We start from the raw sequence: 26,264 nt of genomic DNA on the forward strand, positions 1-26,264 counted from the left end.
TTCAGATCTACCTAGCTCTAGATGTTGCTCTACCAAATTCATAACACAGCCCCCCCCCCCCCCCCTGGAACCGTAGCTCCTGCAAGGTTCACCGCAGGCTCTACCATTCCAGCCTTAACACTTACTGTCACACACTTAATTAACCTATGAAATAAATCAGGAAGGGCTGTGGGAAGTGAGTCGGACTACCTACCTACACTTCCTTAACATGCTGAACCCCTTAACCATCATGCAAGTATGTACATTTTCTTCGTTGTTCCTGTGGAGGGAGGAAACAACAACACACAACACTAACTTAACCACAAAACTTAACCATCTTTCCAAAACTCAAAACTCTAACCTTTGTACATACCCCGGTCTACAGACCGCGTCCCCCGGTGGATGCCACAAGACACAACCTTACCTGCGGGGCCATCCCCAATGCATCCCACTAAATTTCCACGGGCCCTGTCCAGATGTTACAGGTGAGTGACACGGCTCGGTGGATTTCGCCCACATTCATGCAACACAGACCCCTTAACCACTCATTCTCATTCCATAGGTCATCAAGGCATTTCAAAAATCAACAAAGCACTTATTTCAATACACCCCCTGCAGGACCATGGCATTGATGTCATTCACGTGTGTGTGCATTCCTCAACTAGGCAGCGGGGAGGTACCGCACAAAAAGATGGTGGGGGGCACATCAGGCTGTGGTGCCCGCAGTCCCAAAAACAAGTCAACCGACTTACAAGTTCATTGCCCCCCCCCCCCCCCTTTACCTCTTGGCCCCGTGACAGCCCAACAGCCCCTTTCCGCCGTTACCTCGCCGGTGAGGGTCTCCACACACACCAGGCTCCTTTGCCTCCTGCTTTCGCGCAGCAACACGGGTCACCGGGGGACTTCCTCACCCCGCGGCGCCCAACCAGACCCTCCACCGACGAGCTCCAATTTCCAGTTACCACCGGCTGCCAGGGGTAATTGCCGCAGAGGGGGGCCCGCAGGCATCGCTCCTCAGAGCTTGCTCTGTACCTGCGGACACACACACCTTCCCCACCCACAAGACCCCAAAACACACTTCCTCCCCCGCTGCCATTCAATTCTTCACACAACTCAGCACAATTCAGTACAATTCCATAGATGGTGTAAAAGGTGTTACGAGGCTTGCCATGGCCTGCCAATGTGAAATCCCATTCACAGTTCGAATCATTGAATCCTTACACATTTCCATTAGCACATTTCCAAAAAGCACAATTATCGCCCCTCATTATCTCCAATAATCATCACTCACTCTCCAGGTTCCACTCTCACGACCACATCAAAACACCTAACCACAACACAAAAACATACGCCACCCACAAGACACTGTGGCTCCCATTCCATCCCCTCACCGGCCATGTCATCACTCGCTCTCACCTCCCAACTCCAAATTACATGTCCCCAATTTCCCAAAGCAAATCCTGAAGCCTGGGACAGTACTCCTTAAAACACTCACCTCAAGTGCAGGTAGTTGCAGGTTGGTCAGGTTCAAGAGTGCCATCCACCACACCTAATTTCCCCCTCACCCTTCCAATCCACTCCGGAGCCTCCCGACCCATGTAGGAGCTCAATCTATCCCCGTGAACTATCTGTGGAAGGGCATGCGGGCCCATCTGAATTTTGAACACCACATCAGTCACCTGCCGAAGCACCACCCCAGGGCCCTTCCAAGGTGAAGTGAGTTTTGGGCACACCCCCTTCCTTCTCCGGGGCCAGTAGAGCCAAACAAGGTCTCCAGGAAGGAAACGAGGTGTGTGAGCCCGAGCGTCATACCGCGTTTTCATCTGCGAAGAAGCCAAGCCAATTTGCTTCCTCGCAAACTCATGAGCCTTTTCCATGCTCGCTTTCAAATTGGTTGCATAGCTCTCCACAGTTGGCTCACCCGGTTCCCCTGGTGACGGTCCCATCAACAAATCTGTGGGGACTCGCATCTCCCTACCGAACATCAACAAGGCGGGGGTGCACCGAGTGGTCGCATGCTGGGCGGTCCGGTATGCCATCAATATAAAGGGAAGGTGCTCGTCCCAATCCTGTTGGTTTTCAGATGTAAAGAGGGCCAATTGTGTCAACAGTGTCCGGTTGAACCTCTCTACCATCCCATCCGATTGAGGCCTCAGGGGAGTCGTCCGGGTCTTATGAATTTGGAGGAGCTCGCACACCGACCGCAGGGGGGCAGATTCAAAGTTCCGGCCCTGGTCAGTGTGTAGCTCCCTTGGGACGCCAAATCGGGAGAAGAATCCCTCAACTAGAACTTGAGCTACCAGCCGGGCTTCCTGGTTGGGCAATGGGTAGGCCTCTGGCCACTTGGTGAAGTAATCCATTGCCACCATAATGTACCGATTCCCTCGGCGGGTGGCTGGCAGGGGCCCCACCACATCTACTGCCACCCGCTCGAGCGGTGCCCCGACATTGTACACCTGGAGCGGGGCCTTGCGCGCCCGTGGGGGTCCCTTCTTACCGCGGCAGAGGTCGCAGGATCTCACCCAATTTTGAATGTCTCTGCCCGAATTCACCCAGTAGAACCTCTGTCGTAATTTGGACAAAGTCTTGGCCACGCCCAAATGTCCCATTGTCCTAGTCCCATGCACGTGCCCCATAACCACTTCCTTCAATTTGTTAGGTACAATTATCAACCAGGAAGCTACATCACCCATTTGTGTCACCCACTTTCTGAACAAATAGCCCTCTTTCAACCCCAACATCTGCCACTGTGCCCAATAGGCCTTTACCTGGGCTCCGTGTGGAGCAATCTCCTCCCAAGAGGGTCTTTTGTCCTCCTCTAGCCAATGAAAAAGGGGCCCCAAAACGGGATCCTCCCTTTGACTCTCTTGCCAATTCACATCGCCCAATTCCTGTGGGGGTTGTGGCAAAGTTCGCCTGGTCACTCTCGCTGCATATAGGCATGCATCAATTTGGCCCTGCCCAATTGGATCCTTGGCTTCTTGTCTATCACAAAATTTACACTGTGCCTCCCAACAGGGGCGCCGAGAGAGAGCGTCTGCATTGGCATGTGCTTTGCCAGGCCGATGTTGCACAGTGAAATTATACTGCTGCAGCCTCTCAAGCCACCTTGCAATTTGTCCCTCCGGCTCTTTGAACCGAAGGAGCCATTGCAAGGAGGCATGATCCACTCGGATCACAAACTCCCTCCCATAAAGGTAAGGGTGAAAGTGTCCAACTGCAGACAGCAAGGCCAATAGTTCTTTGCGGGTAACGCAATAATTTCGTTCGGGCCTCGAAAGTGCCCGACTGTAATACGCAATAGCCCTCTCGACTCCCTGTTGCATTTGTGACAACACAGCTCCCAATCCCTCCTGGCTCGCATCTGTGTCCAGGATGTAATTGCCATCATCCGTTGGGTATGCCAAAACTGGGGCCTCCACCAGACGTTGTTTTAAGTGACTGAATGCCTCGATGCAGCTCTCTGACCATACAAATTTGGCTCCTTTCTCTGTCAATTTGTGCAAAGGTCTTGCAATTTCCGCGAAATTGGCCACAAATCTCCTGTAGTACGAGCAGAGGCCCAAAAATCCTCGGACCTCCCTTACATTTTTAGGGGCGGGCCACTCTTTTACAGATTTTACCTTTCCAGGGTCAGTGGCCACGCCGCTCTCACTGATCACGTGACCCAGGTAAGTCACTTCCCTCCTGAAAATTTCACACTTGCTCGGATTTAATTTCAACCCGGCACCCTTTAATCTCCCAAATACGTCTGACAAATTTTCGACAGCCTGTTCAAATGTGGGAGCGTGGACCAATACATCATCCAAATAGACGAGGCAAGTCTGCCACGGTAAGCCAATTAAAACACGTTCCATCAGACGCTCAAACGTGGCAGGGGCATTGCACAATCCAAAGGGCATGACGACAAACTGCCAGAGACCCTTTCCTGTGGTGAACGCCGTTTTCTCCCTCGCCTCTTTATCCATTTCCACCTGCCAATAACCGCTCTTTAAATCCAACGTGGAGAACCACGTTGAGCCTGAAACGGCATCGAGGGTGTCATCGATCCTTGGCAGGGGATACGAGTCCTTGAGTGTCACATGATTGAGCTGGCGGTAGTCCACACAGAACCGAGTGGTCCCGTCCTTCTTCTTCACCAGCACAATGGGTGACACCCAAGGACTCACCGAGGGCTCGATAAATCCGGCTCTTTCCATTTTGCTCACCTGTTCCTCTGCCTCCTCTTTCTTAGCGAAAGGGAGCCGCCTCGGCGGTTGGCGAACAGGCCGAGCCTCGCCAGTGCTAATTTTGTGCCTGACGAGACTCGTGCGTCCAACATCCTCGGGGGAGAGAGAAAAAACACCCAAGTTCTTACCAACCAAATTGTGCAACGTCTCTACCTGCTCCGATGTTAGGCCCTCTTCAGAGCGTGTCATCATGTCCCGCACTCCCTCTGACCAATCACATTTCCCCAAATTTTGCCCTCCTTCCGGCTGTACTGGCAAGCATGTGGATCCACCTCCTCCGGTGACCTCTACTACACTACTGCATTTGGCTACGATGGCTCCGCCCCTTATAGTGCGGGGGCTGTCGGACAAGTTGAGCAGCCTGACTGCCAGCATAGGCCCACGGGTGTCTATGAGGGTGCGACCCACCATTAATTCCTCCGTCCCCTGCGAGGACCACGACTCCACTAGCCCCAGCTGGCCAATGGGTTGAGCACCTGCTGCTAACTCTGCCATCACGACTCTCTCGGACCTGGGAGGCACGGTCACAGTGCGCGGCACCTCCAGCCACGTCCCCTGCACCTCCTCGTCATCCCCCAGTCCCATTAACTGCAGCCTCTCGGTGCCCAACCACATATGACCACGCCCAAGGTCTAATTGGCAGTCATGTTCCACCAGGAAACTCAGTCCCAACAGACACTGATCGCACACCCCCGCCACCCACACAACCACGCTGACCTCCAGGCCACCCAACTCCATCCTCACCACTCCGCGTCCCAATATTGGTGCCGTTGCCCCCGTAGCCAGTTGAAGGCTGTGTCCTTCTACCCTATCAATTTTGTCCCAGCCTCCAACACTCTGGTCTAGCACACCCGGATTGATAATGGTGTCACTGGCTCCAGTGTCCACCACAGCCTCACAAAATTCTCCCTCAATTTTGCATCTAACCCTTAGATTACCCGTGCCAATTTGTCCGCAATTCACTACTTCCACCAAAGGAGGGCGCTTCTCCACACACTTGCCAGCCGAGCATGGCCCCGTATGCTCGGCTCGTTCTAGTTTCCCGCACACTCTACCTCTATTGGCCCAGGCGGAGGTGGTGGTCCTCTGTCTGGCATCTGTGGACCTACTGGGGGCCCCCTCCTTTCTGGACTGCGAAGCCTGTCAGGAGGTGGGGGCCCATATGGTTGCCGACAATTCCTCTGACTGTGCCCTCTTCTCCCACATCTAAAACAAGTCCCCAAGAACGGACCCCTCTGGTAGCCAGGTGGAGCCCCCCTTTCTCCCGGCCCAGCCCGATAAAAATCAGGCCGTCCTGATGGCCAACCTGGACCACCCTGTCGTGACTCGCTCCCTGCAATTTGTCCCCCCATCAAATTTGTCAGCTGGCGGCTGATTCCCCTTAACATTCGCCCGATGTCATCCTCTGGCTTTTCCCGATCCCGCACCTCGGTCTGCCGTACCGTCACAGGTGCCCTCTCCGATGCGCGGTTCGACCTTCTCAAAAAGGTCAGTCTCGCCGCGCATTCCGCTGCCCGGTGCACCGTGGGTGGGTCCTGTAACTCCACCAACGTCCGGACCTCAGGATCAGGGAGAGCCGCCATAAATTTTTCTATCGCCAGCTTGTCCCACGCCTGTGCTGGTAGGTCCCTGTATGCTATCCTCACAGACTGGTATATATCCTGGGCCAGCTCCTGCAACGTCTCATTAGGCTTTTGCCTGCGATGCAGCAGCTGTGCCCTGACCAGGTCGCACCTTGCGCCTGTCCCGTACCTGTTATTCAAGGCCTCACAAATGGCCTTGCTGGTCAATATTCCCTCTGGGACTACATTCAACACGTCGGCGGCTGACCCACGCAGTGTCGCCACCAGATTCCCCATGCGCTCCCGCTCTCCCCAACCATTGAGCTGAGACACGCACTCAAATTGTGTCAGGAAAGCCTCGAGGCTCCCTGATCCGTCAAAATGTACGAGGGGGATTGTTTTTCCAGAGACTCTATTCCCCGATTCCTCTCTGTCCAAATCCAGTCCGGGGCCAAAACACCCCCCCAACTGGGTATTCCGTTTCGGAGCCTCTGGTGTCCAAATGTGGCTCGTGGTGAGGGTCTCCTGGGTCACCTTAATCTGGTCCTGAAAATGTTTAACCGACCTACTCACCTCTTCCTTCAGGCTCTCTTGAACCCGACCAACCTCCTTCTTGATGGTATTGTCCCAGATCTCCAGTCGCTCCTGCATAAAATCACTCACCCTTTCATTATCCATTAGTGGCCCCCACAGGCCTTTCTCAATTAACCCTTGCTCCTGCTCTTTTATGCGGGTTTCCAACCCCCTCACCTCCTCGGCCAATTTGCCCCCTTGTCGGTTGAGCAATCCCCATTCCTCACTCTGCTGTAGCATTCTGGCATCCACCCGGCCCCGATAGCCTTCCAGGTCCCCATTTGCTTTATCAATTCGAGCATTTGTGGCACCAATCTGACCCTCCAACTTTTCCCCCATTTGGACAGCCTGCGTCACGCCCTCCTCTATTTTTGACATTAATTCCTCCCGTTTCAATTCAATTTCCACTCCTATGGCTTTTTCCATCTCCCCCATTTGAGTTTCTACTTTACCCTCAAATTTCCCCAGTCTGTCCGTAATTTGGTTTTGCACTCTCCCTTCTATGCCATCAATTCGTTCCCCCAGCTGCTGTGCCATTTCCCCAATTTTTCCTTCCAATTGTTCATTCCTTTCCTTTATTTCATTCCTCCATTCCTTCCCCTGCGACTCCATTTTATTTTCCATCCCTTCAATTTGTTCCTCCAATCGATCACTCATTCCCTTCATTCCTTCCCTACATTCCTTCCCCTGGGACTCCATTTTTCTTTCCATTCCTTCAATTTTGTCATTCAATTCCCGACTGGCTCGCTCACTCTGTGCGTTCATGTCTCCCCGAATTTCTGCAAGGTTTCGCTCACCCTCGGCCCTCTGAGCATTTATTAAATTTACGATGGTCTGGAGATCTATCGGGGCCGTCCCACTTGTTCCCGACTCCCCGGTAGGGGAGGGGCATAAGTTGGTGCTCGGGACGAGGGAGGTTCCAAGGCTCACCTCTGCATCAAATTCCCCTATTTCCGGCTCACTCCCAACGCTGACGGAGGCCTCGCTGCGTACTTCCATCTCATCAATTTCCGACATCCGCTTTCCGGAAGATTGTTTCCCGCGCGCGTATTTATTTTAATAATTCCTGAAACAATTTAAATTTGACGAAGACGCGATATCGCGCTCCGTTTGCCCGATTGATTATTAAATTTCTCCGCCTCGACTATAAAAATTTTGCGTTCGAACGTCGGGCGCAATGTACGCCCGACCGTGTCGATGTCTCCCCGCGGACAAAAAAATTTGTCCGACCGTGTCGATGTCTCGCCGCGGACAAAAAATTTGTCCGACGGGTTCAAATCCTACACTCCTGACACCACTTGTTACGCAACTGTGATTAACACCACAGTTACGGATGGCCGATTTGCGAGACTTTAACTCCCGAGGCGAAAACTCAATGGCAGATTCAAGTTCAACACAAAGTTAAACGCGCGGAATGGCGCACGCAGCAAAGCTCCGCCCGCCGCCTTATCTACTAAAATCAAACACCCAGGAAAACTGCGTTCAGATATATACAGAAAATAATACAAGGATTTATTAATGAAAAGTAATAACAGTGAAAAAAACCCGCCGGTAGTACTAATTAATCGAATAAGCCTAAATTGGGATCCCAGACACAACAGCTATCAAACACGATACGAGGGAGGTGAATACGAAAATAACACGTCTTTTTGCTTTATGCAGTGTATTCGCGGGTACGGCCTTATCTCGTCCTTGTCGTCCCCGATCGCACACCACGAGGTCCTTTCGCTCCAAGTTCCACAAGGCCTCGCTCCAAGCACCACGCGTCCGACGCGTGGCCAGCAGCTCCACACGAGGTCGATCTCCACAAGGTCCGTGCTCCGTGCACCAAAGGTCCAACGTAAGCTGCACAAAGCAAGCGAACTCCACTTGACTCTCTTTTGGGAGTGCTGGCAGCCAGTTGCCAACTGTTCGGTGCCAACTGTTCAACGAACTGCGCCGAACTCCGTGTGCTGCCGTGGGTCGTGTGTGTGTCGTCCTGTTCAACGAACTGCCTCAACTGCTTGAAATGGCGTCCGACCGTCGCATATATCTCTCGCCGATGACGTCACATTGGCGCACTCCTCAGCCAATCATAGCCTCCCAACTCGCCGGCTCGCCCCGGCCACGCCCTCTGCGGCATGCTCCACTCTCGCTCACCGACCCCCGCGGTCCTTGCGTTATAACACGTCCCAGGCGAGGCCCGTAGGCCCTGGAGGTGTAAACGGTGGCGGCCCACCGTGGCGGTGGTTTTGGCCTGGTTGTGTCCATTTATTACGAAGTCATTGTCAGGGAAAGGAATTATTTAATGTTGCGCTAAGGACCTAACTAATGTTTATGTGGTTTGCAGTGCCATAATGGACAAAGGTTTGACTACTAGGTGAGACTCACAGGGGCGTTACCTTTAATCCCTCACTATTTAACACTCGAACCTCCAGGTAGGTCCACAACCATACATCTTACCCCGACAAACGCCTAGACATCAATAACTTATTACATGTAGAGTCCCTGTCACGACAGCCGAATACCTACCTATTCAGATCTACCTAGCTCTAGATGTTGCTCTACCAAATTCATAACAATATATATATATATATATGTATATATATATATATATATATATATATATATATATATATATATATATATATATATATATATTCAAACATAATTAAACAAGTGTGAACAGATCTGATGTCAGGTGACATTTAATCTGCTTCCCTGCAAACTTCCTCGAACAATAGACCAGTACTTTGTTAAATTGGTTGTTGGTTGTGCTCTCCCCTCCCCACACACCCCTTTCCCTCTTACCAACCAATTTCCTCCTTTATTATGTACTCATCTGTTATCCTCCGATCCTTGTGCGATAAGTCTTCCATAATTGCATCCCTGTCACCTGCATGAAATACAATGACAATTCATTTGGCGAAGCCACCTTTTAGCTTCTCACTTGCTCACTCAGAAAAAACATTTTGCAAACTCACGTTTGCTTTTCTCTAATACAAGATCATATCACAAACTCCTTTAAACCCAGGAAAAGCATTGCTCACAGAAATATTATGCGTTTCCTCGAAACCAACTCGACAAACTGAGAATCCAATCTTGAGCGATACGTTGATCGGTTTTTGTCTTTACTCGTGTGTTTTTATTTCAGCAAAAAGAGGCAAATGAACAAACAGACTCCACAGATCTTGAGATGCTCATTTGCTTAAACATTTTGATATTTTACTCCAAACTATATCATGAAATGTCCTAATTGTATTTGGTGTGATGATGTTACATGACGAGGTTCACATCTATATATCATGGTTTCCATTACTGATGCAGAGGTAATGCATAATATGAATGCAAGTGAACGAAGGGTAAGTCCTCAAGAAAAAGGATTCACTCGTACATGGATATGGCAATGTACTGAACGCAGTCTCGTAAACTCACCTCATTTAGTCACCAAGGTATTTGGGGCACAATTTAAAATAACTGCTCATAGAGCAAGTTTTGGTATCGTGGGGTAAAGGCAATCCAGTATTAGATGAGTTCTCACGATGGTGCCAATGAAAGTGTAATAACACCTTCTTTCGCCAAACCTAATACATACAGATTTTTCATTTTTTGGATGGTTATTATTTCATGCTCATATTTTTACAGGAAATTTGCTCGACAACTCTCAAATGCATCATATAGTAAGGAAAGAACCTCGTCTGGGTGTTTCTCTCGACAACCCCTTTCACACAACAAACTAGAAGGGCACTCAGTAGAGAGCCAGGGGCGGATCCAGGGGGGGGTGCAGGGGGTGCGCACCCCCCCCCCCTTCGATCCAGGATGAGGGTGCAGGTGGTGCGAATCTGCTGAACAGTTGGACCAGGGAAGAACACAAGGAACTGCAGAAACTTCCAAGAACGCACGAAATGCCGTTTCTGACGATCAATTTTTAAAAATTTCCTGGGGGAGGACCCCCTGACCCCCCCTTTATCCCCCCCCACCCCAGCGCTATAGTTTCATGCCCCCCCCCCCCGTCTTGAAATTCCTGGATCCGCACCTGAGAACATATCTCCGACAGGTTGGCCTTAACACTCAATGGTGAAAAATCACTTTAAAATTATACTAACTGGATCCGGATCCGGATCTTCACCAAAATCGAATCGATTCTTCCTTGTCACACACACAACCTGTTCACCAAGTTTCGTCCAAATCCATCCATAACTTTTTGAGATATCCTGCTATGTATAGTTTTTGGCACTATTTCCCAAAGGTGAAGAATCACTTAAAAATTAAATAATTATCATATCCGAAGCCATATTCAGATCTTCACCAAAATAGAATCGATTCTTCCTTGTCAGACACCAAACCGGTACACCAAGTTCCGTCCAAATCCATTAAGAACTTTTTGAGATATCCTGCTATGTATAGTTTTTGGCACTATTTCCCAAAGGTGAAGAATCACTTAAAAAATTAAAGAATTATTATATCCGAAGCCATATTCATATCTTCACCAAAATCGAATCGAATCGTCCTTGTCAGACACCCAATCGGTACACCAAGTTCCGTCCAAATCCGTGCACAACCTTTTGAGATATCCTGCTATGTATAGTTTTTGGCCCCATCTCACAATGGTGAAGAATCACTTTAAAATTCTAGTAGCCGGATCAGGATCCGAATCAGGATCTTCACCAAAATCGAATCATTTCGTGCTTGTGACATACGCTACATCTCTGCCAAATTTCGTCCGAATCCGTCCACAACTTTTTGAGATATTTTGTTCACAAACAAACAAACAAACAGACAGGGGTGAAAACATAACCTCCATCCACCTCGTTGTAACCCAGCTCTAATAGATGAAAAACACATTTCAATTATTTTTTTTAAATAATGATTTAGCATATGTATTTCAAATTTGAAATTTATAACTATTTATTTGTTGCACAATGTCGTTTACCCATTGCCTTTTCTCTCTGGATGAGTTCATTAAATGCTTGAGTGTAATCGTTGTTGAGAGCATCCAATTAATTTAGCCAGAAATGCTTATTCCTTCCAGACCATCGCTTACAGGTCGGTGGTCTCTCTGACTTTTGTCTTTTCTGGAGAATTTGTCAGAATACGCTTGTCAATAGAGACCAGTCTCCTTCTCCTCTGCGCTCCGATTCATTACATTTCAAGTCTTCTGTTAATCTGGAGCTACACTTGTGTGTTTGGATGCAGGCAGCATTTATTTAGCTTTTTCCATCAGTGCAGAGCTCTATCTCGCAGTGACGTTGAAATATTATTCCTCACTGAAGAAGGTGAAGTCGTTATCCTTTTCACCAAATTATTCAGGCTGATCAGTATGACTGTAGAGTTGGGTCTGTTTTAGAGGTGTGAGCACAGAGTTGGGTCTGAGTTTTAGAGGAGGTGTGAGCACAGAGTTAGGTCTCAGTTTTCGAGGAGGTGTGAGTGCAGAGTTGGGTCTCAGTTTTAGAGGAGGTGTGAGTGCAGAGTTAGGTCTAAGTTTTAGAGGAGGTGTGAGCGCAGAGTTGGGTCTCAGTTTTAGAGGAGGTGTGAGTGCAGAGTTGGGTCTCAGTTTTAGAGGAGGTGTGAGCGCAGAGTTGGGTCTCAGTTTTAGAGGAGGTGTGATTGCAGAGTTGGGTTTAGGTTTTAGAGGAGGTATCCCCGCAGAGTTGGGTCTCAGTTTTAGAGGAGGTGTGACCGCAGAGTTGGGTCTCAGTTTTAGAGGTGGTATGACCACAGAGTTGGGTCTCGTTTTAGAGGAGGTATGACCACAGAGTTGGGTCTGTTTTAGAGGAGGTGTGAGTGCAGTTAGATCTCAGTTTTAGAGGAGGTGTGAGTGCAGAGTTAGGTCTAAGTTTTAGAGGAGGTGTGAGCGCAGAGTTGGGTCTCAGTTTTAGAGGAGGTGTGAGTGCAGAGTTGGGTCTCAGTTTTAGAGGAGGTGTGAGCGCAGAGTTGGGTCTCAGTTTTAGAGGAGGTGTGACTGCAGAGTTGGGTTTAGGTTTTAGAGGAGGTGTCCCCGCAGAGTTGGGTCTCAGTTTTAGAGGAGGTGTGACCACAGAGTTGGGTGTCAGTTTTAGAGGAGGTATGACCACAGAGTTGGGTCTCAGTTTTAGAGGAGGTATGACCGCAGAGTTGGGTCTGTTTTAGAGGAGGTGTGAGTGCAGAGTTAGGTCTGTTTTAGAGGAGGTGTGAGCGCAGAGTTGGGTCTCAGTTTTAGAGGAGGTGTGAGTGCAGAGTTGGGTCTAGGTTTTAGAGGAGGTGTCCCCGCAGAGTTGGGTCTCAGTTTTAGAGGAGGTGTGACCGCAGAGTTGGGTCTCAGTTTTGGAGGAGGTATAACCACAGAGTTGGGTCTCGTTTTAGAGGAGGTATGACCACAGAGTTGGGTCTCAGTTTTAGAGGAGGTATGACCGTAGAGTTGGGTCTGTTTTCGAGGAGGTGTGAGTGCAGAGTTAGGTCTCGGTTTTAGAGGAGGTGTGAGCGCAGAGTTGGGTCTCAGTTTTAGAGGAGGTGTGAGCGCAGAGTTGGGTCTCAGTTTTAGAGGAGGTGTGAGCGCAGAGTTGGGTCTCAGTTTTAGAGGAGGTTTGACCGCAGAGTTGGGTCTCAGTTTTAGAGGAGGTATGACCACAGAGTTGGGTCTCGTTTTAGAGGAGGTATGACCGCAGAGTTTGGTCTCAGCTTTAGAGGAGTTTTGGTCCTCCTACTATTGGTTTGGCATCATTATTGGGCAACGTTTAGTTATAACGAGCAATATCACTTTCCCCCAGGGGGCCTGTGGTCCTGGTTGTTTGTTAGGGGACCCTGATTGCACTCAAGGGACTGTGCCAAGAAGGTCTAAGCCATCGTAACTGTATGTTTATTCGGTGGCATTTCCTGACTGACTCAATGAATACCTCACCATTTGCTTGGGATTCCTCGCATGCCAATTCCCATTTTCATTTTGGACAGTCATGCCAATTTCGCATATCAGCATCACTTTGGTTTACAGACATTATGTTTGTTCATGGAACGTTGAGATTAATGTGCTCATGGAAGAGCTAATATTAGAACACTGAACAGATCAGGAAACAACAGGACGAAAGTAACAGTTGGGTTGGGGTGGGGGCAACAACAGAGTGCAAGGCCAATAAATTCAGAGTATAAACAATATAAAAAATAGAGGGAGACTTGGACAAACAATATAGGTGTGGGGAGGAATGAGGGGCAGGAGAGTTTGCATGGTGTGGACAAGATGGATACAGAAGGAAACTCTCAGGAGGGAAAACTGGAAATTTGGAAGGAGGAGGGATTGCGGTGAGGTGGGTTAACGAGGGTAGAAAATATCGTGGTTTTTAATTGGGGATGATCTGAGATGCTGATGAACAGCTGTCTTGAAGATCTGGAGGGAAGAATGATATTGAAGAGAACATATTGTTCATATTGATATTAAATAGAACAGTGGAAGTTGGTTTCACAGGTGGGGAAAAGAGGTAATATTGGAAGTAATAAGGAGGCAATTTATGTTCTATTGTTCAAGTATATATAATATATATACTAGCCGAAACCCATGGAACATCCATCCACGGAAGGGAGGATGTGGTGTATGGATAGAGTGTACCATTATGGATGGCATAGGGGATTTGCTTGTCCGAGTAAGAGTTAGGAAGAAAGATGAGAACGAAGAGTGCGTATATGAACAACGTATTTATTGCAATCTACTTAAATGACAACGCTATGATATACTTTTGAAAAATGAATGGATTCGTAATAGGAATCGGCATAGCACCACTCTGGGATTGTCCACTCAGTGGACGGCTTGCTGTCGCCTTCGACTGTCCAATCAGCGGACGGCTTGCTTCGCCTTCGCCCAGCAGACGCCAATACGATGGCGTCGTAAGATGGCGTCGTATCGGCAGTTAATCGGATGCTTTTGGGCCCAAACGTCGGCTAATTCAGATTTTTAGAGTATGCCTGCACGTGATAAACAAAGAGCGCGGTTCGTAGATCGTAAATCCATTAGTGCCATGGGCATCGGGTCACTGGGTGCGGCGTAAAAGGGAAAACAAAGTCGAGTCCTTACGCTATTATTATATAGATACTCCCCGTCGATGTGCTTCTGTGGTAATCGCGAATATGAGTCACATACACGGTCACAGTGCCTGACGCCACTGTGACCGTGTTTTGATTAATAAATCTATGAGTCACAAAACACGAACCGAACTCACCTCAAGCAGTAAAAAGGTACAAATCGCTCCTAGAAACCACCTCAACTCTTCAGACCTCAACACACCTCGATAAGTGACGGCAGCGCTCATGGGATCTTCTTCTTCCGTTAAGCGCCAATTTTTTCTCTTTAAGTTAAGTCCAATCAGTCCTCTCTGCTCGAAGTGCTCAGGCCATGCCTTCCCGCTCTCATACTTTTATTGCCATTCGGTGTAGAAAGGGATTGACATATCGTTCGTCTGTTTCAGCTCGTTATCTTTAAGCTTCCTTACGTCTCGCCACCTGCTACACCTCTCTGAGCTACGAGGATTTATGCAACGCACCCCGAGTATCACAACGTCACTCCATTTAACTTTATTAAAATGACGATAAAGACATTTCCTTATATATCCTAATTTAAAATGTTCAAGGGAATGAAAAGACCATTTGGTTCACACCACCCATGTTCACACCACTCGACTGTCCAATCAGCGGACGGCTTGCTTCGCCTTCGCCCAGCAGACGCCAATACGATGGCGTCATAAGATGGCGTCGTATTGGCAGTTAATCGGATGCTTTTGGGCCCCAACGTCGGCTAATTCAGATTTTTCGAGTATGTCTGTACGTGATAAACAAAGAGTGCGGTTCGTAGATCGTAAATCCATTAGTGCCGTGGGCATCGGGTCACTGGGTGCGGCGTAAAAGGGATAACAAAGTCGAGTCCTTACGCTATTATTATTATTATTATATATATATATATATATATATATATATATATATATATATAATTCAATTTAAATAAAATAAAGATTGTAAATGTCGTAAAAATTAATTAATTCTGGTTTTACCGCCATTTTATGCAGCGTCTATTACACCACCCTATCTAACACGTTACATGAGTTATTCGTGCCTGTTGTATGTGTCCTTTATGACATCCTTAAAAACATCAAGTTTTCTGTTTGGAATGATTTTCGATTTTGTTTGATTCCCGAGCAGGGAGACCCCAAAAAAACAAAAATCTCACTCCTTTCAGCACATCCTCAGGACAAATTCAGAGACAAAGTACTGTTAAATGGCAGGTTTGTTTTCTGATTCATGTTCCGATTCGTGTTCAAAATATAACATTCTATTTAATTTAAGTTGTTCCTCGATCATATACTCACATTTGTAGACAGCAGACGGACTGACGGACGGATGGATGGATGGACGGACATGAACCAAATGCTTATGCTTCACGTGCACGGGGTAATAAACAAACGCTTCTTAATGCAAGTTTATCTCTGATAACTGACCAATGAGATGCACCTCTTTTCTTAGCTCATTTCCTCTTGATGAATGCTGAGGCCCCACTTTGTTACCTGGCAGTAGACATGGTGCGGAAGTTGGTGAAGGGCTACTGCATCCTTGAGGAGTGACCAAGAGGATGCGGAAGCGATAGTGGGATCCAGGACATAGAGAGCGTGCTGTGTATGATGTCTCCACCACACGAGATGCCAACACAATCCATGGGCCTTGGCCATCTGCCTGGTATTGCACAGCATAGGTGATGCCTGCTGTTCATCAAAAGGTAAGTCAAAGCTTAGGATGCAAAGAAATATCAATTTTAATGTTAAACATCCATTGGCACAATGTCACATACTTGGGCCTAATGGTTAGGAGCATCCCAAATAATATCAATGACACCAATCGAATATGTCTCACCAAACACTTTAACACTTATTTCAGGTACTAGCGTGAATCGGCCCACTGCTCTCGCCTCAACACACGTCGTCACCGCAGAGGACAATGTTTCAACTGAGTATAAATACCTGACTGTACGTGAGTTGCTGTGTTGTCATGATTTACACCAATCAATCATAATACAACCATGTTTTTGTACAAATGTATTTGCAATATTAGTGATATTATTTATTTGTAATTTCTTTGTAATCTGAAAAGGTCCAAGTGATTTAAAGGTCTAAATGTTCAAGGGTCCAACCTGGTATAATGGGTCTATAGTGTATTATGGGTATTTGGGGTCTTAATGGTCTTTAATGATCCTTGGGGGTCTTTGTGTCTTTCGGATCTTCAGGGTCTTTATGGGCCTCTGGGCTTTTTGGGGTATTTTTGGTCTTTAAAGGTCTTTGGGGTATTTTGAGTCCTTGAGGTCTTTTCGGTCATCTGGTTTTTAAGGGTCTTTTTGGTCTTTAAGGGTCTTTTGGGTCCTTTCGGGTCATTGGTGTGGTTTGGGTCTTCAGGGTCTTTTGGGTATTCATGGTTTTTTGGGGTTTTGGTGGTCTAAAACATCTTCGGGGACCTAAAGGGTCTTCAGAGGTCTAAGGGTTCTCAGCAATCTAAAGGGTCGAAAGGTATTTTCCAACAGTACGTAATTAATAGACTACGTAATTAATAGACAGGATGCAACCGACATTCAAACAATATGTAATTAAAAGATATGTAGTCACAGCTTCACCGACCGTGTTTTTTCGGGTTTATATATATTTGAAGAAGAAGAAGACGTTTCGGTCACAGATATACATACATACACTCACACATAACCATATACCTTTGCTCCATTATAATAACATTTATATAGCCGTACTATTCCCCAAGCTTCTTTCTTGCAGCTGAATGAAATGACCAACAGAACTTGCAGTGGATCGGACAACCCAAGGTTACAAATTCCACATTTTGCCGAAAGTTACCAGGAAAGGCAAGATCAAGCAGCTCACCTCAACGGTGTTTATTAAATTAAATATTTTCCGAATGATTTGCTGCTGTATCCTCGGCATAAAGCGTTTATGTTTGTTCCCTAGGCCGGGTACATAAAAGGAAGATGGGGTGGTGAAGCTTGAAGATTTACTTTTGTCCGCCAACCCAGGCCTGCCTGATGAGGTCCAGATGCTGTCTGACAGATTTCAGTTGAGATACTGCTGCCACCTCCTTTTGTTTGAATTGTTGTGGTGTTCTTGAAAGGCACTATTATTCGAAGTGATGATGAAAATATTAACATTTGTTATTTTTTATTCGTATAAAACATACTCGTACTCTGGTAGTCTGTCTCTCTGAAGCTTGTTTTCCACTTGTTTTCATGATTCCTGGTGCTCTAGTCATACATGTTATATTAAAGTACAAATGGCATGGCAGTACATTGGTATCTTTAATTATTAATTAATGTCATGGCAGTACATTGGTATCTTTAATTATTAATTAATGTCATGGCAGTACATTGGTATCTTTAATTATTAATTAATGTCATGGCAGTACATTGGTATCTTTAATTATTAATTAATGTAATGGCAGTACATTGGTATCTTTAATTATTAATTAATGTCATGGCAGTATATTGGTATCTTTAATTATTAATTAATGTCATGGCAGTACATTGGTATCTTTAATTATTAATTAATGTCATGGCAGTGCATTGGTATCTTTAATTATTAATTAATGTCATGGCAGTACATTGGTATCTTTAATTATTAATTAATGTCATGGCAGTGCATTGGTATCTTTAATTATTAATTAATGTCATGGCAGTACATTGGTATCTTTAATTATTAATTAATGTAATGGCAGTACATTGGTATCTTTAATTATTAATTAATGTCATGGCAGTACATTGGTATCTTTAATTATTAATTAATGTAATGGCAGTACATTGGTATCTTTAATTATTAATTAATGTCATGGCAGTATATTGGTATCTTTAATTATTAATTAATGTCATGGCAGTACATTGGTATCTTTAATTATTAATTAATGTAATGGCAGTATATTGGTATCTTTAATTATTAATTAATGTCATGGCAGTACATTGGTATCTTTAATTATTAATTAATGTCATGGCAGTATATCGGTATCTTTAATTATTAATTAATGTAATGGCAGTATATTGGTATCTTTAATTATTAATTAATGTAATGGCAGTATATTGGTATCTTTAATTATTAATTAATGTCATGACAGTATATTGGTATCTTTAATTATTAATTAATGTAATGGCAGTATATTGGTATCTTTAATTATTAATTAATGTCATGGCAGTATATTGGTATCTTTAATTATTAATTAATATCATGGCAGTACATTGGTATCTTTAATTATTAATTCATATCATGGCAGTACATTGGTATCTTTAATTATTAATTAATGTCATGGCAGTATATTGGTATCTTTAATTATTAATTAATGTCATGGCAGTACATTGGTATCTTTAATTATTAATTAATGTAATGGCAGTACATTGGTATCTTTAATTATTAATTAATGTCATGGCAGTACATTGGTATCTTTAATTATTAATTAATGTCATGGCAGTATATTGGTATCTTTAATTATTAATTAATGTCATGGCAGTACATTGGTATCTTTAATTATTAATTAATGTAATGGCAGTACATTGGTATCTTTAATTATTAATTAATATCATGGCAGTACATTGGTATCTTTAATTATTAATTAATGTCATGGCAGTACATTGGTATCTTTAATTATTAATTAATGTCATGGCAGTACATTGGTATCTTTAATTATTAATTAATGTAATGGCAGTACATTGGTATATTTAATTATTAATTAATGTCATGGCAGTATATTGGTATCTTTAATTATTAATTAATGTCATGGCAGTATATTGGTATCTTTAATTATTAATTAATGTAATGGCAGTACATTGGTATCTTTAATTATTAATTAATGTAATGGCAGTACATTGGTATCTTTAATTATTAATTAATGTCATGGCAGTATATTGGTATCTTTAATTATTAATTAATGTCATGGCAGTATATTGGTATCTTTAATTATTAATTAATGTCATGGCAGTACATTGGTATCTTTAATTATTAATTAATGTCATGGCAGTATATTGGTATCTTTAATTATTAATTAATGTAATGGCAGTACATTGGTATCTTTAATTATTAATTAATGTCATGACAGTATATTGGTATCTTTAATTATTAATTAATGTAATGGCAGTACATTGGTATCTTTAATTTTTAATTAATGTCATGGCAGTATATTGGTATCTTTAATTATTAATTAATGTCATGGCAGTATATTGGTATCTTTAATTATTAATTAATGTAATGGCAGTGCATTGGTATCTTTAATTATTAATTAATGTCATGGCAGTATATTGGTATCTTTAATTATTAATTAATGTAATGGCAGTGCATTGGTATCTTTAATTATTAATTAATGTAATGGCAGTGCATTGGTATCTTTAATTATTAATTAATGTCATGGCAGTATATTGGTATCTTTAATTATTAATTAATGTCATGGCGGTACATTGGTATCTTTAATTATTAATTAATGTCATGGCAGTATATTGGTATCTTTAATTATTAATTAATGTCATGGCAGTACATTGGTATCTTTAATTATTAATTAATGTCATGGCAGTACATTGGTATTTCACCCCATTATAATCAAATGCGATTTTTTTTGTGTGTGTGTGTGATTTTATTATTGCCAAACCTCAATCATTTTTCAAGATATCAGATTGAAACTTATACAGCTAATTTGTATGCATGTGTAGTATAAGTGCGTAAAATCTCTTCAAAATTAGTCAAAGGTCAAGGTAAATGCAATCCAAAACTACTAAAACACCTTTTATGTGGATATTAGAAAATGTATCAACGAAATTTGTCATGCACAACATTCCATCATGTGAATGCACTTAATAGGTGAAATCTTCCAAATAACCAAATTGCTGTTTCCATGGAAACTATTGTTTATTTGAAGTTCACAAGTATCGTGGTATGCACGACATCTTTGTTTATTTCTTTGTTTGTCTGTGAGCAGGATATCTCAAAAAGATGTGGACGGACAAAATTTGGTGGACAGGTTGTGTGTGCGACGATGATATGATTAGACTTTGGTGAAGATCTGGATCCGGATATGAGAATTTCAAATGATTTTTCATCATTGATGGAGTCAAAAACAATATATAACATGATATTTCAAAAAGTTGTGAATGAGTGATGATAAAACTTTGTGGACGAGTTGGGTAGGTGAGGAGAACAAGCCAATTCAATTTTGGTTCATCTCCAAATCCATATCCGTCCTATCAGTGGGATACAAAACATAAACTGTTTAGCCTGGTGGAGGTACGCGCTCTACCGAGTGCCGTTCTAGTTTATTATCTGCTTTTGACAATTTGGAACTTGCTTATCAATTTCGTTAAAAAATTAAACAAACCTGTTAAAGCCATGAAAATCTTTGGTGGTTTCCAAGCCAAAACAATGTCTTCACACGTCACTCTCTTCACTGATGGTGCCTCTTCGATTGGGATTGGCACAGCAGCTTTAAATGAGAAGAGACTTGAGTAAAACCAAGAAAGGCATATTACCCGAGGCAACCTTAATGGTGAACACCACACATTTAAAGAAGAAAGTACAGCAAATAGGAATATAAATGAAGTAAAAGCAATATCTACGCATTACATGTTTGAGCAAATTGAGCAGGGAGAGAAGGAGAAAATAAAGACAAAGGGGAAAGAGAGAGAGAAAAGCATACCGATGATTTGTAGTTGACCCTGGCATGATGCCTTCCCCGTACAATTGCGCAGAACACATTGATAGCAACCTTGATCTGACAGCAAGGCAGACTGAAGAACAAGACTCAGCTTCTCACCATCTAGTAAAACAAACAATTACAGCCTTGGATAACCAGCAGAATTTGTTTCGTAAAACCATTAATGTAATCAGATTATACACACAAACAACTGATGTTACAACTCAAAAAGCAATTATAAAGATAGTACATTTGTTTCAAACGGGCAGGTTATGTTTCGTGACACAAACACATAGACGAGTGACGAACATTGTTGTAATTCATCGAAGTACTCGATTCTGGATCATTATTTTTCACCTGAAATGTACTCGTTCCTTAAATCTATCAAAGGGAGGTGCAAAGCACCCCTCCCTTTATATAGGGATGGTTTCTCTGTATGCAGCTTTAGCATGGGGACTGAAAATTCGTTTCTCGGCTCTACTGGTACATTATATATATAACAAGAAATAGCAATCAGAGATTGCAAACCCTCGCCAGGATGTATTTTCAGTGGTTTTTAAGGCTTTTGTGTTAAAACAAATATGGTGGCCGAACCACGTGACCGATGACGTCATCATTATTTTTTTCTCCACTATTTTATTCCTAGATTATGCTCAATAAATTTCATCTTGATCGTATGAAGTTTTGTACTTATTAAATTATGATGTCATAATGGAGGCACCTATGACATCATCAGTAACAGATGTTATTCCACAAGAAGAGTTCTTTACAATGAGCCATGTCTTAATTTTTTCTATGCAGCGCTTTCAGAGATATGGGGGTGCAAATGTTTTTGGTTTCTCCAAGATGGCGGCCGAACCACATGATGAATGATGTCATCATTTTTTTACCTCCACCAATTCAGGCCTACGTGACGCTCAAGAAATTTCATCTTTATATGATGAAGTTTTGTACTTGTCGAATTATGACATCATAATGGAGGAAACTATGACATCATCATTAACATATTTTGTTCCCCATGGAGAGTTCTTTACAATGAGCCATGTCTCAATTTTTTCGATTCAGCACTTTGGGAGATATAGAGGTGCAAATTTTTCGGTTTTTCCAAGATGGCTGCCGAACCACGTGAGCTATGAGGTCATAATTGTCATTAAAATTTATAAAGGTGGAGATGCACCTGTGGTGAAAATGTCCTGTCAATCGGACCAACGGTTGCAGAGAAAATCATATTTATTTTGTGCGGACAAACAAACAGACAGACAAACAAACAGACAAACAAACAAACGGTCTCGAATGCAATTCCCTCTCCTCAGGCGAGGGTAAAAATATACATACAGTCATGGTCAAAGAGATTGGCACCCTTGCACTTTTTTCAAAGAACTCACAATTTTCTTTAAAATACGTTGAAATTGACAAAAGTATTTGGTCTCCGCAATTCTTTATTTCACTGTTGATATTACAGAACCTTTGTTTTTGATTCAGAACTTAATATATTATTTTAAATCAGAAAATAAAAAGAAATGGCATTGACAAAATGATTGACACGCCAGACTTAATATTTGGTAGCAGACTTTGGACAAGTTGGCTTAGCCTGGTGCTTGCTTAGCGGTTAGGGCACAGACTTGGGATTCCTAGGATCCTGAGTTCGAATCTCGGTCGATCGCTGAATTAACGCCAGGGGCGTTGACTCAGCCTGTCATCCCTCCGAGGTCGGCAAATTGAGTACCAGCTTGCTGGGATGAATGATCCCGGTGTGTACCCCGATTTAAAATAGGTACACCGTATCCCTGCGCATCATAAGAGGCGACCAAGGGTTGGCGTCAGGAAGGGCATCAGGCCATAAAAACATTGCCTCAAACAGGGAATCATGGTTGTCATGGGGCCCACAAGCCTAACCCCCGCTCCAGTGGGGAAAAATGGCCTTGAAACGATCATTCATTCATTTCATTCACAGCTTTTGGACAAAATAACTACAGTCAAGCTCTTCCTATAGCCATGAATGAGCTTCCGAAACCTCTCTACTTGCAGTTTGGCCCACTCTTCTTGTGCAAACTGCTCCAGTTCTAACAGATTTTAAGGGTGCCTTCTCCCCACAGGTGTTCAATGGGATTTAGATCTGGACTCTGTGCTGGCCACTTCAGAACAGTCCAGCGTTTTGTCTTGAACCATTCCTGGGTGCTTTTTGAAGTGTGTTTGGGGTCATTGTCCTGCTGCAAGACCCATGACCTTCAACGGAGACCCAGCTTACTGAAACTGGGTTGAACATTGTGCTCCAAAATGCCTTGGTAATCTCCTGATTTCATGATGCCATGAACACATTCAAGGCACCCAGTGCCAGAGGCAGCACAGCAACCCCAAAACAAAACACCCAACTACAGTCCTCCATGTTTGACTGTAGGGAAGGTGTTCTTTTCTTTGAAGGCTTCATTTTGTTTTCTGTAAACATAGAGATGATGTGCTTTACCAAAAGCTCTAATTTGGTCTCGCCTGTCCACACGACATTCTCCCAGAAGGATTTTGGCTTGTCCAGGTGTGTTTTGGAAAACTCCAGTCTGGCTTTATCAGCAGTGGGGTCCTCCTGGGTCTCCTACCATAGAACCCACTTTCATTGAATTGGCAATGGGTGGTGCGAGTTGAAACTGTCGTACGTTGTGTCTGAAGGTCAGCTTGAATCTGTTTGGCAGTTGATCGAGGTGCTTTCTCCACCATTCGAACAATCCTTCACTGCAATCTTTGATTAAGTTCTCTCTTGCTGCCACCTCCAGGGAGGTTGGCTACAGTGCAATGGGCCTTAAACTTCCTGATAACATTGCGTACGGTGGACACATGAACATCAAGATCTCTGGAGATGGACTTGTAGCCTTGCGGTTGTCCATGTTTGGCTTCAATCTTGTGTCTGACCTCCTCATACAATTCTCTGGTTTTCTTTCTTTTCTCTGTCCTCATTGCAGTACACACAGTGACATAAAACAGAAGAATGACTCCTTTTCTCTATTGAAACTGGTTGAATGAGTGATTTTTATATTGCAGGCACCTGCAACTCACCACAGGTGAGTTAAATTCCAAAGTAAAGGAGAATCGCCTGCTTGACATCGAATTAATTCGAACAACTTCTAAAAGGTGCCAATACTATTTTTGGCCACGACTGTATATACACTTTAAACCCCTTCAAAATATATTTTTTTAAACTAACTTGCTGGCTCAATGGCCTAATGGATAAAGCATCAGACTCTCCAAACTGGGTGATTGTGGGTTCAAATCCCGTATGGGATGAATATTTTTTTTCCCTTACTTTTTCAAGTCTTTTATATCGTCTTGAATAAAGATTTGTACGATGAACAAATGCATTTTGTTCGTTTTTAAAATGTATCTTGTGAAAAATGCAAGGGGCATAGAAAAGGGCCCTTTATGTGGGATATGCCATGTGGCGAACTATAGAAAAGAAGGGACATTCTTGGGTAAAATGCCAGGAGCAGTCATGTGCATGCTGGACTACCCTTGTGTTCTGAGGAGGAACCAAGTAATGCTCAGAACCCAAGGGTATTCTAGAAGGCACACGAGATTTTTTAAATGTCCCTTATTTTCTATTGTTCAACATTTTCTATAAGCTATGGAATGTCTCTTCTTTTCTATACTTTGCCACTTGGCACATACCCTTATATAAAGGGGCCTTTTCTATGCCCCTCGTATTTTACCCAAGAATGTGATAAAGCATGAGTATGAGTGTTCTGACAGTATTTGTTCTTTTTTTTTTTTTTTTTATACAGAATCGAGCCTCGTGAAAGAGCTAACATTTATTTCACAAACAAATCAAGATGGGGAGAGAAGGGGAAGCACACAACCACAACATTTGAGAGCAGGGAGATGTGTGGGAGGGAGAGGGCTTGGGGGGAAGAGGCATGGGAAGGGGGGAGGGGGGGGGGAGGGTGGGAGAAGTATAAAACACAAGGACACCAAGGACTTCCAGGACAGAAGTTGGTATTTCAAAAAAGTGGATTTGGGGTGAAATTAGCAGGGGTAGAAAAGATCAAGGTTTTGGATGGGGGAAGATAAGAGATGGTGGTGAACAGCTGTTTTAAAGACCTGGAGGGTGGAGTGGGATTGAAGAGAGTGAGGGAGTTTGTTCCAGAGGCGGGAGAAAAGAGGCATGAAGGAGTGAAGGTGAGCAGAGAGTCTTGATTTTGGCAGTTTAACCATAAGAGGGTTGCAGGCAGATCTTGTGCGACCTGTAGGAATATTTGGGGGACAGAGCCCAGAGAGAGCTGGGGGGGGCAAGGCCAGAGAGGAGTCGGTAGAAGACGGAAAGACCACCAACCTGCCTGCGGTGAGTGAGTGAAAGGCCCTTGGAGTTAGCTTCATCGCGGGAGATTCCAATGATTCTGAACGCTTTGGTTTCAACAGCGTGAAGACGAGCTAGGTGTGAGGCAGGAGCACCAGCCCAGAGGGGAGAGCAGTATTCCAATGAGCTGCGGATGAAAGCCTTGTATGTGGTGAGGAGCTCAGGTGTGCCAAGGAAGGACCGCACGGCGGAGGATGCCCAGTCGGCGACTGGCTTTGGAGGCCAGATTTGAAATGTGGTTTTCCCAGGAAAGATCATGGCAGATAGTGAGACCCAAAAGCTTGAGTGACAGAACTTCTTGGAGAGGATTATTCAGAAAGTGGATGGGAGGGTTGTCCAGTCGGTCTTTTCGGAGAGACATAGTAAGAGTGTGAGATTTGTCCGGATTGAAAGACATGTTCCACTTGTTCACCCAGTCTGTGATTTTGTCCAGGTCTGCAGAGAGTGAGGAGGCTGCAGACTGCCGATCTGAGGGATGAGGAATGGCACGACAGAGAGTAGGGTCATCAGCAAAGAGATAGAGAGGATTTTCAAGAGAGTCAGAGAGATCATTGATAAAGACCAGAAAAAGCACATGGCCCAGAACACTGCCTTGGGGAACTCCAGCCTGAACAGGAAGAGGAGATGAGAGAAACCCATTCAGGGCCACATGTTGACTACGACTAGAGAGGAAGTCCGCCAGCCATGCGTGGAGATTTCCATGGATACCAAAGGAGGAGAGTTTGGTGAGCAGAGCAGGGTGCCAGACCGTATCGAAGGCACGTGATATGTCAAGGGAGACAGCTCTAATTTCCTGTTTGGCATTGAGGACCTCCATCCTTTGTTGAGAAAGCAGAAGCAGCATGGCCAGAGTAGAGTTAACAGGTCTGAAACCAAATTGATGATCAGAGATCAAGCCATTGGAGAAGAGGAAAGATTTCATATCCGAAGCAATGATGGATT

The 26,264-nt window shown here is 44.3% G+C and overlaps 1 protein-coding gene across 6 annotated transcripts in view; it reads right to left on the reverse strand.

Annotated features, from left to right (window-relative positions):
- LOC137413539 (striated muscle preferentially expressed protein kinase-like) overlaps positions 1-26,264 on the reverse strand; it is a 170,696-nt gene that overhangs the window by 113,608 nt on the left and 30,824 nt on the right. For all 6 annotated transcript variants that reach the window (XM_078782519.1, XM_078782518.1, XM_078782513.1 and 3 more), the window contains 4 exons: positions 20,987-21,106; positions 20,669-20,773; positions 15,841-16,035; positions 9,134-9,218 (listed from right to left, as the gene is read on the reverse strand). In XM_078782519.1, coding sequence (XP_078638645.1) covers positions 9,134-9,218; positions 15,841-16,035; positions 20,669-20,681 — 293 coding nt within the window. In that variant the 5' untranslated portion in view covers positions 20,682-20,773; positions 20,987-21,106. The remainder of the gene's footprint in view (positions 1-9,133; positions 9,219-15,840; positions 16,036-20,668; positions 20,774-20,986; positions 21,107-26,264) is intronic.

The sequence above is a fragment of the Myxine glutinosa genome, chromosome 7 (genome assembly GCF_964187855.1).
Source record: "Myxine glutinosa chromosome 7, kmMyxGlut1.1, whole genome shotgun sequence".
Lineage (NCBI taxonomy): Eukaryota > Metazoa > Chordata > Myxini > Myxiniformes > Myxinidae > Myxine > Myxine glutinosa.